This window comes from Podarcis cretensis (assembly GCF_951804945.1).
Source record: "Podarcis cretensis genome assembly, chromosome: 5".
NCBI classification, from domain to species: Eukaryota; Metazoa; Chordata; class Lepidosauria; order Squamata; family Lacertidae; genus Podarcis; species Podarcis cretensis.
Window position 1 is genome coordinate 15,893,890 of NC_137174.1, and position 15,876 is coordinate 15,909,765.

A 15,876-nucleotide genomic window follows, 5' to 3' on the forward strand; every position below is an offset into this window, starting at 1 on the left:
AGAGGGCTTGTAATGTAGTGCTAGAGGAACTAAAATCAATTTGTTGCTTCATTAATAGTGCTAAATATCCCATGAAACGCAGTCTTTGGGGATTTATTATCCAGTTTTAGAAAAACCACTAGGATGAATTGGCCTAGATGCTGTTGCTTGGGTAGCTTTCAGCACTAATCAGGGTTGACTTATTTTAACTTTTTTTAAAAAGCTGAACGAAAAGAATAACAGCTAAGCACTGTTTCGGTGACCCATTATTTTAACCTCTCTGCCCCTCAGGCTGAGCGACTGATGGAACAAGCAAGCTGCTGGGAAAAGGAAGAGCAAGAGCTGTTCTCCACGAGAGCTAATAGGCAATTGCCTGCAAAAGTGCAATCTAAAAACAAGTATCTGCGACCTCCAGAGAATATAACAGTATTAGCAGAGCGAGGGCAGTCCACTGATCTACCAAAAGAAAGCAGTGGGGAGGAAGAGGAGGAGGAGGAGGAAGAAGAGGAGGAGGAGGAAGAAGAGGAGGATGTGGATGGGCATCGTCAAAATTCTCCTCCAAGGCTGGCAAAGCCTCAGATGCTTGCTGTGAAGAGAAAGGTCAGTTGTTTTTTAAATTGGGGTAGACTCCACTGTTACAATGACAGTCCAAAAACTCTTAACAAGACTTTGCACGGTATGGACTTCATAGGGACGCATATGTTTTAAATAAGTAACTAAATCTCTTTGCAATAATCCCAACAGCTTGAGTTGAGGACAAAACAGAAATGTAGTCTGACCATTCTTTTGATCCAACATTTTTATTCTGTAATCTGATTCTGAATACCCATTTCACAGAAGACGAGCTGATTAATTTCTAAATTCCTTTCTCTACTAGAGGGTCCGGTTCAAGGAGTCCTGTTAGCACAATGGGGCTTCCCTCCTGCATGCAGCCTGAGCACCCCCTAAATCCACTTACGAGGGCTGGAGGAGAGGAGATTGTTCCATCTGACAAGCAGACGTGCTTGCACTAATTAAGCAATCATAATAGTGTAACATTGAGCTCCACCTGAGGTCTTTCAGATCTGATTTTGGGGGTGGAAGCATTTACATTTCCCTATCTGTCTTACATGCCTGCCTTTCCTGTATGTTGTCTTAATAATTTCCATTTCGACTTTTACCAATAAAATCAAGAGCTGTATAAAAATATTGCCCTCTGCTGGTTGCCTGTAGTGTTAATTGTAATTATTGCCATTCAAATACCATATATTTGTTTTTTTCAAGGTTCAGTATGCTATTCTACAGCATAGTAGAATTCAGGAGCACAAAAATACGAGGTTAGGTATTAGCATTAGGATGCTTCTTATGTGTCTCACCTCAGTCCTAAATTAGCCCTGTCTGAAGAAGTACCTTCTAGTCTTGGCCATGTTCCCTCTTTTTCTTGCTAGCTAAAACATTGACGTGCATAGTCACACCTTTTGCATTGGGCATTAACACAAATATAACTACCCTTTGGTCTCTTGCTCTCACACAGTAATAGTTTATAATCCTAAATTAATTCAATATCCACTAAACTATAAACTTTAAATAGCAAAATAACTCTCTTTAGCATAGCTTTAGTTGGCTTTCAATATTTACAGTATTTAGAGAAACTTCACTGTGAATATTCAGGTTACATTTCCGTGTAATCTAAATTGTATGTGCAGCTAGAGTTAAATAGATTATAAATACGCATTGAGGCAACTGGTATTGTTTTGGCACCAGTAGGTGGTGTTGCCTTAGTCCACATTCTTCTTCACTGTGGTATATGCTGGTATTGGTGTTCTTATTCAGTAGAGTGTTTGGTGGAGATGTTAGCATTTCACAGCAGCTCCCAAAGCACATTAGAGCTGTTTTTGAGTGAATAACAGAGATTGAGATTTAAATGTGGTGAAGAGGAATGTATGTAGAAGACTTAGCTGGAACAGAGCCAGTGACGTTTGAACTGTCATGTAGGCTGGACTGCCATGAGTATACATCACAAAACTTGTTTGGTTTAGCAGAAAGGATGTTGGTTCTTTGCCCAACTTTCACATTTTTAACATTATTTTTAGAGACCTTTCATCTTGAAAAAGAAAAGGGGTCGTAAACGCAGAAAGATTAATAGCAGTGTTACAACGGAGACAATTTCTGAAACCACAGAAGTTTTGGATGAGCCCTTTGATAACTTGGAAGAAGAGCAGCCCATGACACAGCTGGAGCCCACTTGTGAGATAGATGGGGAAGATGATGAATCTAAACCTGGGATTCAAGAAGCGTTCCAGTGTCAGTCTGAGGAGAAGGAAGAAAATGAGCTGGAAGAGGAGGAGCAGGAGAAAGACAATCACTGTTACCAAAATGATACTCCATGCAGAGGTGAGTGCAAAATAGATTTTGTCTGCAGTTCTGTATACATAGAACTGGAAGCAAACCCCAATGAATTCAGTGGGACTTGCTTCTGAATAAACATGCATAGGATTGAGTCTTCCAATTGTCTTTCACAGGCTGTTTTCACATCAGTTCAAAGGAATCAGACTTGCGATAGCTTTGGTACCATTTGTTAACATATACTTTGCAGCTTCTTATTTAAACTGTGAAGCCCTTTTGACAAGTGACACTTGGTCCTGTGTCTTGCTTTTATTGAAATGATGGATAGCTTCTTAAATTTTCTTTCTCCGCTTTCCTTAAACTGCAATTTAGCCATTTTAATCTGTAAGGTTCCTTTTCATATTCTGTAACCAACGCCTTTGAAATTTCTTTCAAATTGAAGAATGCTTGGTTCTGCCACTGTAGAATAAAACAGCTTTCCTTCAGTGGATGAGAGGTTGGAATATTCTCTCCTCCACTGGGTAGGGCTGGCCGACCATAATTTATATCATCATCCATTTATCCCAATGTTCACTAGGAGGGCTTGTCTCTTGTGCTTTTGCTCCAATGCTCTCTTCAGCACAACAGTGGAGTGGGCTGATTTCTTCTGCTTTCTTTTTGGCCTTCCTTTGGCCCGTTCCCTTACTTTCCCCAGACCTGTTAGTTGGCAGGGAAGGAGGGAGACCAATGTGCAGGGGAGCAGAAGCTACAAAGCTAGCACAGAGAGAAGCAGCCACATGCCAGCAGCTTGCTCTGAATCATGTTAAATGGACTAGGTAATTGGGATGCAGCAAGCATGCAAATTGGCTCTCATAGAATTGAATGGGCCATAAACATCAACAGAGGGCTACGTTGAGTCGGAGGAATGTGATGCAGACGTTCTGAAGGACTTCCTGTAGAGGGCCCCCACAAGTCGGTAACTGGCAGTCTTCCTCTTGATTCTAGGGTCTCTGGAGTGTGCTCAAATGACTTGACCCTCTGGTACTGCAGTTTCCTAGCCAGTAGAGTGCCTTCCCAGTTCCTTGTAGTCATAGGCAGTTGGAGTCACCTAGAGAAGATGCTCCTTCCCCAAGTACAGGTAGCCAAAGATCATGCAGGTTGCAATGCAGGCACAGAGATCTCTCAATGCATAGATGTCCCTAGGATATTGTTAAGTTAAATGGTTGTGTAATAGAGTGCGTTCCCTGGCCCCTATTCCACTCCAGACCTTTACAGTAGCTCCTGTAGTCCCACCAGGGAGGACCTCATGTGCTTCTACAACTGGAGTGGGGAACCTGGTCTACTGGACTCCCATCGTCCCTGACTACAGGCCATACTGGCTGGGGCTGATGGGAGTTGGAGTCCAGCAACATTCAGGGGCTCACTTTTATTCTACATGCTTGTCTCTCTCTGCACATGTGAATGCCTTGATTGGTGAATCAGGTAGCATCATCTTGCCATAGATTAAGCTTTTCAGTTCCCAGCAGATCATCATGGATATGAGCCTCTCCTTTCAGGAGCCCATTTCAGCACGCGGTCTGTAGTTTGTGGGGAGAGGCTACCCATAGCAACACATTACTTCTACTTCAAGCTCAGGCTTATCCTCTCTGCCTTCAGCTACAGATTTGAGAGCTGTCCTTTTTCTTGAAGTCTGTTTTAGCATATATGAGGCAGAATGCTATTGATAGTACATAGATGGAATACTAACCCTCAAAAAACAACATATAACAAGAACTTCCCAAAGATTCTGTTCTTACATTCATATGTTGTGGACTTTTCCAGCAGCACATATAACAAGAACTTCCCAAAGATTCTGTTCTTACATTCATATGTTGTGGACTTTTCCAGCAGCACATATATTTTGAGACAGAATATTTAGAGAAGTCAATGTAATTACTGGTAAAAGAATTGCATTATGCTCCAAATTAGCTCGATTAAATACTCCAGATGGGAAACAATAAGACAATGTTATATAAAGAATATATATGCTAGCAGGAACTGCTTACCAGGCATTGGGAAACTGCTCAAGAAATACTTGTTGAACTGCAGTACCGAATGTTGGGGTGCTGCCTCTCAATTGCAGTGTTTAGGTAATCAAAATAAAGAACATTTTTACAATGTGGCAAAGTTTTGTTCACTGTACGGTATAAGCACAAATGCCTGATACCTTCCAGCAGCTTAAGTTTACAGCTGGCTGGGGCCAATGGGAGCATCCACCCAGAACAACTGGAGGGTGCCAAGTCAGAGAAGGCTGCTCCAACTTACCAGGGCTACAACATATGTTTTCCCCATTGAGATAAACTATGCGTAGAAACAAGCAAGGGCGTGTATGACGAGCAGGCATCCCATGCTCTGATGCCTGATCTCTGTACTCATGGCAAAACAAACTTCCACACCTCACTTAATAATGCAGTGCTGTTCATTATTTTCCCCATAGGGAAATTGTATTTAAAAAAAAAAATGTCACACATGAAGAAACCTTTGGGTTCTATGACTTGGTGATGGATGTGCCAATATTTAGTTCTATAGCCCTAGGTTTCTGCACTCAAATTTGTTGAAGGGTTCCTGTTCAAAGCTCATAGTTCAACTTCAGCTGAATAACATTGCTTAGCTTTGGATGATAAAATGTCAAGTGATTTAGATGTATCTTTTAAAAAAAGATGTTTCTAAGAAACAAACACTTGTTTTTTTTCTAAAACCAGACAGCTTTGTGAATTTTTGCAAAATGATCCATTCTCCTTCCTTCTGTTTGTCAAGTGCATGCGGATATGTCTACTGCTAGCATAGATTAAAGTGAAAGGTTTAAACTGAGGTGTTGTACAGTTTAATTCCTAGCTTAGTTTGTCCTCTGAATGTTGGATCTAATAAGAAGACGCTGAGGTTTGTTCTATATTGCATGGTTGTTACAATTTGCTGGCATTTAGAAAGCACTTCAGCTGAGTGTGGCGAACCCCCCTTAACTACCGTATTGGTCCGAATATAAGCCGCACTCCCCCCCCAAATTCCAACCATGAAAAGTGCGGCTTATATTCGCGACGTTATGCTGCCTGCCAAGTGGCGTGGCTCCCCACCCCCAGGAAAGCTGCGCGGGGCAACGGCGCCCAGCCTGCCCGCCACTCCCAAGCCTCCCCCAAGCTACCGAATTTTAAAGGTGCAGCTTATATTCGGGCCAATAAGGTAACTACTGCTCAATTTTTGGTTAAACTCTGGTACTTAAATATTTAGGAGGGAAAGCAGAGAAAATGATTTCATTTTACAGAACAAACTTGGTGAAGCAAAATATGTGTCAGGAGGTAGAAATCTTTCAAGAAACAGTTAACTTATTTATATAAATTACATTCAATGGATGGTACAGGCTTCTAAACAAGGAATTCTTCCAATGATGATGTTTCTTTATCTTCCATTTTCCAACATGTATTCTGTGCTCAAAAGTAGAATGTGACTCTACGTTACAAAGAGGTGCCATCTTGTGAGGGTGATTGGGGGGACAGTGTCGTGCATGGCACAATGTCCTGACGTCAGGAGGAGCTGGGGCGGAGCCAAATGTGGTGACCACGCAGCTTCAATGGCCAGCGTCTCCTCCTCTGCCTCCTCCTGTTTCTGCCACCAGCAGGATGCTGCTTCCCCCCTCCTTCCCCCTTGCGGAAGAAGGAGAAGGAGCTGGCCACCAGCGCCACACTCAGATCTGTGCTCTTCCTGCTCTGCTGAGCTGGCGTGACATGCATGCATACATACATACATACATTGAGCTACCTCCTTAGAGATATTTTACAGCAGTTTTTCACTATATTTGAAGATGGCAATTCAGGTCTGCTTCTCACGTTTTCATTTCTGACTGCTTTCTTAAGACAAATGTCAAGGAGGGTGTTCATTATCCTTGCAGTTTAGGAATATTCAAACTTGACTAGGATTAGGGCAGACATGTACCTCATAAACTTCAAAGGAGTTGGTTGGCCAGATATGTAGGTCAGAAATACATCTGACCAATTACAAGTATAAATGATATTTGTGTTTTAAATGTCTTAAGAATGTGCATTCAGTGATGAAAAACAGACACTTGCCAAATAAAATAGTCCTAGTTTATTACATCTGTAAGAAACAGCACAAAGCAGTCTTCATGTGATCTTCCTTGCAATATAAAATTATTTGGCTGGATTTGATCACTATACAGGATAACAAATGTGACTTTGCATAAATGAGACCACTAAGCTTACATTAAAAAATACCTCCTCTGTTTTTGTAATCTGAACCTCTCTTCCATTGTAGCTTCCCTTTTTAAAAATTTCATCTGTTTCAGTGTAAAATTTCTAAAACCAAGAAAAACAAAATTGGATAGAGGTGGATAAAATGTGCATTTGTACAAGTAGCAAATGAATTATATGCCCTTGACCAGCAACATGCACTTACATCAACTGACTGTAGTGCAAGAGTCTAGAATGGGATAAATGTTCCTTAGCTATCCCTGTGTGTGCATGCATCAACAAAAGCAACATATATTTACATGTTTAGTTAATAGTAATAAAGGTAAACGTTTACCTTTTTTTAAAACCTAATAGTAATGTTCGTGCCCTGCTTTTCTGTTTAAATAATAACCAAAAGTGGGTGGTGTGCAAACATGTTGCTGTCAGAGATAGTTAGAATAAGATGGTTAGTGGTATATATTTTCTTTGACTAGGGTTTTGTAAAGCAGTTAAGAATAACGTGATAAACTTACTGTCTTCTCTCTCTCCCCCCACACACCCTGTCCCCATTTCTCCTTATCCCACAGCTAATGCAGAAGAGGATGTAGCCGTCCTGGAAGATGATGATAAAGACAATCCTGAACCTGTGCTGTGTAAACAAGGATGGCCTAAAGGCGTGAAGCAATGTCCATCCAAATGGAGACAAAACAAAGAGAGAAAACCAGGTTTTAAACTTAATTTGTACACTCCACCTGAGACTCCTATGGAGCCTGACTATCAGGCCTTGGGAGAGGAATTGAAAGAGATAGCTGAAAACAACGAATGCCAGGCATGTGCTGTTATGGAGGAGGTTAAGAACACTGAAACCATTCTTCCACAAGAGGACGAAGTCAGAAATGCGGTATCTGAGTATCTGGAGCTACCCAAGACAGAACAAGCAGAAAACGATTTAGCAGAAGTAGAAGAAAACAACAACATAGTAGAAGAAATGGAAAGTGTGGATAATCAAGATAAAGACCTGCAAGAGGAAACGGAAATGGATAAAGATGAGCCTGAGCATTTAGAAGAGCAGGAGGAGGAGGAGGAAGAAGAGGAGGAGGAGGAACAATCTCGCAATGAGGATCATGATGCTGATGATGAGGATGAGAGTCACATGGGTCCAACGGAAGTGGAAACTCAGGAGGAAGTACCAGCAGAAGCTCTCAAAGATGTACTTGGGAATCAGGAGCCTTTTTTAGACCCAAGTGAACAGAGTGGTAAATCGAACCAGGAAGACTTAATGGACTGTGGCGTTGACCTTGTAGCCGAATGTGACAGCGAGCACAAAGAGCTTCCTGCTATTCCAGAGCCTGTGCCTGAGTCAGGTAATGAAAATACAGAAAATAAAAACCAAACTGACCGTAATGAACTGAATTCTGCATTCAAGGACACAAACGCTGAAACCATGGAGATAGACTCTGAGACAGTGGAGGCAGTGAAGTCTCTAACGCAGGAAACAACCGAACAGGAAGATGCATTCCAGGATTGTGTAGAGACTCAAGAAGCATGTCGAAGCCTACAGACTTACGCCAATACTGACCAAAGCCCACAGATGACCACACTGGATGACTGCCAGCAGTCTGATCACAGTAGCCCTGTCTCATCCGTCCAGTCCCATCCCAGCCAGTCAGTTCGTTCTGTTAATAGTCCAAATGTGCCTCCATTAGAAACCAGTTATGCTCAAATCAGCCCCGATCAAAGTGCGATCTCTGTGCCCTCTTTGCAGAACATGGAAACCAGTCCCATGATGGACGTTCCTTCTGTTTCCGACCATTCGCAGCAAGTCGTCGATAGTGGATTTAGCGACCTGGGTAGCATTGAGAGCACAACCGAAAACTATGAAAACCCAAGCAGCTATGACTCTACAATGGGCAACAGCATCTGTGGAAACAACAACTCGCAAAACAGCTGTTCGTACAGCAACCTCACGTCTAGCAACATGACTCAGAGTAGTTGTGCAGTGACCCAACAGATGTCTAATGTGAATGGAAGCTGTAGCATGATGCAGAATGCCAGCATCAACTCTCCCCCTCCTTGCAATGTGAAGTCGCCTCAAGGCTGCGTTGTCGAAAGGCCCCCGAGCAGCAACCAGCAGCTTCCGCAGTGCAGCATGGCTGCTAACTTCAGCCCACCTATGCAGTTAAATGAAATCGCAGAGACTGGCAATGCCAACCTTGGCTTGTATGAAAGAATGGGCCAGAGTGAGTTTGCAGCAGGGCATTACCCACAACCGTCGGCTACCTTCAGCCTTGCCAAATTGCAACAGTTAACCAACACACTTATGGACCATTCGTTGCCTTACAGCCACTCAGCTGCTGTCACTTCCTATGCAAATAGTGCCTCTTTGTCTACTCCTCTCAGTAGCACAGGACTCGTTCAGCTTTCTCAGTCTCCTCATCCAGTTCCAGGGGGAGGCCAGGTCCAGACCACGATGACTCCGCCCCCTAACCTCACTCCGCCTCCCATGAATTTGCCACCACCCCTCTTGCAGCGCAACATGGCCACATCCAATATTGGCCTGTCCCATGCCCAAAGACTGCAAACGCAGATGCCTGGCAAGGGCCATGTTTCGGTTAGGACTAAGTCGGCCGCTTTGCCGTCGGCTGCAGCGGCAGCAGCTCACCAGCCGCAGATTTATGGGCGAACCTCGCAGACAGTGACCATGCAAGGGCCTGCACGCACCTTAACCATGCAGCGTGGCATGAACATGAGTGTGAACTTGATGCCAGCTCCGGCTTACAATGTCAGTTCCGTAAACATGAACATGAACCCCCTTAACGCTATGAATGGGTTTAGTATGTCCCAACCGATGATGAATGGAGCCTATCATGCAAACCATGGTTATATGAATCAAACAGCCCAGTACCCAATGCAGATGCAAATGGGAATGATGGGAAGCCAGCCATATGCCCAGCAGTCAATGCAGACTAACCCCCACAGCAACATGATGTATACCCCGCCAGCACATCATGGTTACATGAATAGCGGCATGTCTAAACAGTCTCTGAATAGCTCTTACATGCGTAGGTAGGATCTGGGGGGAGCGGGGAGGGGAGACGGTTGGTGTACCAAACTGGCATGCTAGGATTTGACCGGCACAAAAAGATGTCCTTTTGGAGAATACGATTTCAAAACCAGCAATTGGTGTGAATGCAAAAACATTTGTAGGCACCATAAAAAAAACTGTATGCAGCGAAAGGCCTTATATAAATGTGTTCTCGTTTTATTTGTTTTGTAATTTTGCTTTGTTTGCTTTTTTTTTTTTTTTTTGCGTAACTGAAGTTCTGTGATGATGAAGAACTTCGTCATTGTACTGCAAACACGCGAAACAAGCTGATGGTTCACAGCCATGTTTTATGTGCCTGCTCCCATTTGAAATGTGGATCATAGTTTTGGAGTATATCTGATGTCGTGCTGGACTGTGAGCTTTCCTCCTGTTCTGTCCTTCCCCTCCCCATCTCCTCCACCATGTAAATGCCTTTTTGCATTGCATTCATGGACTATTTTGTTCCTCAAGGTGACACTTTCGCATGCCGCTAATGTCTTTGTTAGTGACAGTGCGTTTCGTAGTACTGTACAAGTGTTGTGCTTAACAGTAAGCCATTTCTTAATTTGTGATCCCCCCCTCCTTGATTAGGTTACCCCAGTTTAAGGGGTTTAAAAAATTATATTTTTGTTAATTATATTTTTTAAATCTTGTTTTAAAAAAGCTGTGAAAGTTATTCCAGTATTGAGTCAAACATTTTAAGTGCAACCCACTGGGAAATTCTCGCGTGTCAGCTGTGCTCTTGCACAAATATGGTTAATTTCTATGGGTCTGGCACAGGAGAGAGTGCCCTGATGGATTGCATCCTTGATTGGTAAATATTTGATGTAAAAGTGAGCCCTGTTTTTGTTCTGGTGGCAGATCCCCTCTGGAGTAGGGGGAAAAGGCAGCTTACTGTTTTGTTTTTTTAATACAAACCTTATTGATTAAAGCATATCAGTGTTTATCAAGTTTTTGAAACATTTTCATATATGTCCAGATACTTGGCAGGATTAAAAAAAAAGTGAATTTGGTGTAAAGTTGCTATTTTATGGAAATGCCTCTAACTTTACATTTTCATTCCATCTGTAGATTTTTCTATCTTTATAAAATATTGGAGTTATTTTTTAAGAAAAGTAAATAGAGCAGTAGCGTGTGAATAGAACAAATGAAGCTTCAAGAGCGCATGTATAAAAAAAAAAACACCAGAAGGTATTTGTGTCTGTTTATATGGCTTCCTTTTTTTGTAGCCTTTGTACCTGTACAGAGTGACTGTAAGGGCCAAAAAGTGGCTTGATTCATGTATAAAACTAGACCCAGTGACACTATTTATGTTACCTTTTTAGCCAGTCACTTAAATAAAGCAAAGACAAGCTGTACATTTTAACATAAAATAAATTATGATGAGCCATTTTTAGCCTCTTGTGCTCTTATCTGACGTGCATAGAGACTGATGAGCCACATTGTCAATTCTTCTTGGTTGCAGGGTGCGGCTCACAAGACAGGGGGATCCTTCAAGCATCCTTGTTTTTGGAAGCCTTCTGTTGCTTTGTCGGTATATCTCTCGGTGCCTAATGTGGCCCTCTGCAAGGAAAGTGAAGAGTTTTAAAATCTGAATTGACCAAAATATTTTATTAAATATCATAGACTGCAGTAGAAAGCTTGAGTGATTGTCAACAGTTGTGCTGATCATGTGTTAGTGGAGGGGAAGGAGAAGTGGAGGATTCAGTCTCACCCTCCTCTTCTCTCCCCCCCCCCCCCAAAAAAAAAACCACACACATATATTTGGTTCAATTGTAAATTCCACTCCTGGGTCAGTTGGGAAATGTGCATGCATCTTTGCATTTATGCATTCCCTCATTCGGCTAGAAATACTCATCTGCTTTTGCAGGCATATTGGCTTACAAGGGAAAGAGTGATTTAAAAAATAATGCACCTTTCTTAAGTGTATCTGACATTTCTGGTAAGGAGTCTGGAACACGGTACCCTAGCAGGCCTGAGTCTGATCTGCAGATCCATGGGGAACCAGCCTCGCATGTCAAGATCCCAGTGCATCCGTCACCATAGATTGCTCCATAACAGCTATGAACTTTTCCCAGATGGTTTACAGGGATGGTTACTTAGTCCACCGGATTGACTGCAATCCCAACAGGTTAAGGTTATGTGTGCCCTTCTAATGGTGAAGTGTATTGTTCCTCTGTGGACCTGACAGTATCTCTGCTGATAATGGAACCCAGGCCTGCCCTCCTCTGCTTCTTCTCTGCTTCCCAACCCTGGTGTTGGTACTTCCACACTGCTTTCAACCATGCCCTGTCCACTTCGTTTGTAGCCAATGCTGTGACAGAATGCAAGCTAGCTGTGCTGGTCCCGGGGGGGGGGGGGGTTACTGTGCGGTGTGGTCCGAGTCCAGTCCAAGGTCGAGGGTGTGGTATGGAGGCTATCCGTCAAGGCTGAAGCGGGGTCCAAGGCAAGGAGTCAGGTGAGGTCAGGAACTCTGGCAGAAGAGAAGGACAGGGTGCCGGCAGGAACAGGTTACCAACAATGTTGCTCCCGCAACCTGGGACTGGGCTGGCTGGCTTTTATCTGCCCTGAGGCATAGGGCAGCCCCGGTCCACAGGTGACTCGCCTCTCCTTGCCTGGAGGCAAGCATTCCTCCATCGAGAACTCTGCAGCTCAGGAGAGGATGGAGGGTTACTGGACCCAGAGGCAACCTCACCTTCCCCTGACAGGGCTGAGAGTGGAGCACCTGTAGGCAATGTGTCCTTGATCACCTCCGGAGCCAGAGCTGATTCAGCTGGTGTCTGCTCCTGAGGATCCGGCACAGGTGAGGGCCCTTCAGGTTCAAGCCCCGGCCCTGGCTCAGCCGGTCCTGGAGGTGGGGACTCCTGTGCAGGCTGGGATTCCTCAGGTTCAGCCTCTGAATCCAATTCCCAGGCCATCACACTAGCCTTGAGCGGTGTTGTGTCTCCTGATTGTTAAAAATTGAATCGATGCTTACAAAGATTTTAAACATGAAAAGCCCAACAGAACTGGCAGCCATGTCAAGTAAGTGAAATGGTTTTGTGTTCCTTTCCTTTGTGGCTCAGCAGTTTCGTGGGACCTGTGTCTAGTTGTGGTAACTGCAGGATACACAAAGCAAGTAGGCCACAGCTGGTTTATGCAGCTTCCAGAGAATTGTCTCAAGATAGCAGCACCTTTGTTTTCCCCGTCTCCCTTGTTCCAACCATTTGCTAAACCTGAGAGTTTTGGAAGGGGGGGGGCGGGGAGGGCAACTGAACATTAATGTAACCAGTGGGGGAAGGGGCAAACCCTAGGAACTGAGAATTACTGTAAGTGCAGCCAGAAGACTAATTAGGGATTTGAGAATAAAAGAATGGGAAAATCAATGGGAGTATACAAATAAAAATCACCAGGGAAGGAAGTTCTGGGCTGGACTGATGGTGGCAACAAGAAGAAGTTGTAGGTACATAGCTCACGGCAATACACATTTTGATAGGCAGCTCTTAAGTTAGGGAACTTTAACCACTGTTGATTTTTTCCAAATTCCAGATGAGTGCTGTGGCTGGGGGAAGGGGAATAGTTGGGTTGGCACTCATGTTGGGTTTAACAATTTTGCTGTTGGGGGGAGGGGAATGTAATTAATTGGAAATGCTATTTCAAATTCTTGCAGAGATGTATTTGTAATAAAATATCAGAAAGATTTCTTTTTTATAGTACTTGCTCTGACACTTTGCAACTTGGTTTTGACTTTAAAAAGAAGAGAAAAGCCTACAGGCAATGGAATGGATTGTTGATATGCTTAAATGCTTATTGCAAAATGTAATAAAGCTGATTTTGGTGGGTGTCGCTTGTTGTAAAGTTAGGGATTCCCCCTTCTCCCCCTCTTGTGTTGAAGCCGTACACAAACACTCTTTGCTTTCAGAATGGCCCTACGTAGAGTGTGTTTTTGCATGCCTGCAGTCTCCGAAACCAAATATAAAATGGAGTATTTTCCTTTTGAAGCAGCTGTGACTGATGGGACTGCTAGATGTGGGGAAAATATGTACTATTGCTTAGCAGTACACATCAAGCAAATTTATGCAGGAGCAAGAAAACATGCATATCTATTTTGAGTGTTGGATCTTGATATTCTGTGTTGAAGTGCTACAAGTCCCAGACAAAGCGTCAGTGTGGTCTGTCATTGTCTTGCGCAGCAAGCAGAGCCCAAGAAACATATTCCTAATAAATCAAAATTAGGCTGTTTAAAAAAACAACAACTGCAATTTTGGATTCTCTTGTGTTTCTACAACAGATGTGTGTTGTTTGAAGCTCTGGGTACACTTTGGTGGCAGACTCTTGCATGAGTTCTATAAATGAATGGGAGCCGAGCAGGAATATAGTTTACAGTGTTGAATAGAAATCATTCTTTGCAGCTGAAAGAAAAATGCCCTTTTCTCTTAAGGGGGAGGTACTTAAAATACCAGATACTTTGTCTTGAACCCTATTATGAATGGAAAATTCCTCTACCGTTTTAGGAGACTTTTTTCTAGCTGTCTACTAAACTGTGGTCAGTATTTATTTGTTCAAAGGGTCTTAGCAATTATCTCGTCTTTCAACCAAGATTTCTTTGGTAAAAGTTTGCGCTTCTGAACACAGGAATAAAAGATCAGCTTGAGTGTTGCAGCCTGACTTTGGGTTCAGGAAATTCCACTGCAGAACCCCCCCCCCCCCCGGCCATTTCACACCCCTGTGACATCACATGATACAGAGGCAACCCAATGTTTAAGTCTACCTGCAACATGGCCAGTCATAGCTCCTCTATCAGGGTACCTGTAAGATAATATTTCCAAGCGCATGCTTTTGATGCATTTACACTTCACAGCTGTAAAAATATACTTTAATGTATGAAAGGATCCTTTGGTTATCTCCTCATAGTTGATGAATGCCTTGCAAGATTCTGCTGAATCATTACTTGAAGTCAGCCTCTTTTGCAAATTTGCATCAGCCGTCAGAGGCAAAATGAGGAGGTGAAAGTTTTTGTTGCAGGAAAATTGCTAGAGAAAACTGAGGCGTAAAGTTCAAAGAGCTCTTCTTAATAGGGAAAATAGGTGGGGGAGAAATGTATGTGTAATTAATGCTGAAATGTAAAGACCTTGCCTGTATTAACAATGCTTGGCAAAAGTTTTAGATTCTCATTTCATCATTCTTGGACCCTGGTCACTAAGAGATGTATTTCAATAAGGGGGATCTAGAAACTTGGATTATTATTATTATTCCATTTTATTGGCTCTACCCCATGACCTAGACGTGAGCCTCCCTAGTACCTTGTGTTGTTCACATTGCTAGAAGCATCAGACCGTTATATGGCACAGATTGGTCCTTAATCATTGGCTTACACCAAAGTGCAATTGTTATTTCCCAGAATGAAAGGTCACTGGGAAGCATGGAACATCCTGGATGGAGGTGCTGGCTGTGTTCATCACAGCTTTTAGCATTTCAGCTCTCATGCTGATAAGAGTTATAGAGCTTTCCCTGCCAAGGTCCCTCATTTCTCTACCTTTGCTGGGGTGGGGTGGGGAAACCCCCTTCACAGAGCACTTAGTACTATGAAGTGAGACAAATCGCCCTGCCTGCTAACAGGCGAATAACACTTTAGCACTCTAATCCTTTTTTGATTAACTGATAAATAAGAACCAAAAGACCTGTAAAATGACATAAACAGCTGTTAAAGAGAGCCTTAATTGCTTGGTGTGCAGGGAGAGTTGTACACACATTGGAAGAAACAGAGACTAGGTTCACATATACCATACTTTTTGCTACGTAACTTGTTTTTTTGGTGTGTGTGTGTGTGTTTAAGTGTGGCTCCTAGAGGACCTCTCTGTGACCAGCTCGACTGCCTTCCCCATCCTTCAGGATTATGAAATTCACTGTTAGGACCTAACAATACTTCAGACATCATCAGCAGTTACTGATCTCTCTGTCTCTCTGATAGTACCAGTCGAAAGTGATGCATGGTATCAGTAGCCATGTTCCTACCCTTTGAGCATTGTCAGGCCAGAATACATGGTGCATATAAATCATATTTTTAAGGAAGTTACACTAAATTAGAATGGTAGGAGGATCAATGACTAAGTGAAGGTCATAGTAGACAGAAGGCAATACCTTTTGTATGGAGAGAGGGCCGTGGTGTAACATGGTGTAACATCTTCATGAAGATGTGGAATAAAAGTGAAGGAGACTTGAGTTTTACCGTAGATCTTGCAAACCTTTCAGAGGATGTTAAGCTTGGTTTTATAAGAAGCTGTTTTCTGGGAGATGTTCTGGATTTAA

The 15,876-nt window shown here is 43.0% G+C and overlaps 1 protein-coding gene across 8 annotated transcripts in view; it reads left to right on the forward strand.

The window, feature by feature from the left end:
* The window catches only part of KAT6B (lysine acetyltransferase 6B), an 86,506-nt gene extending 75,528 nt beyond the window's left edge, over positions 1-10,978 (forward strand). For all 8 annotated transcript variants that reach the window (XM_079975049.1, XM_079975054.1, XM_079975056.1 and 5 more), the window contains 3 exons: positions 271-579; positions 2,052-2,352; positions 7,091-10,978. In XM_079975049.1, coding sequence (XP_079831175.1) covers positions 271-579; positions 2,052-2,352; positions 7,091-9,573 — 3,093 coding nt within the window. In that variant the 3' untranslated portion in view covers positions 9,574-10,978. The remainder of the gene's footprint in view (positions 1-270; positions 580-2,051; positions 2,353-7,090) is intronic.
* Positions 10,979-15,876: the final 4,898 nt, after the last annotated feature.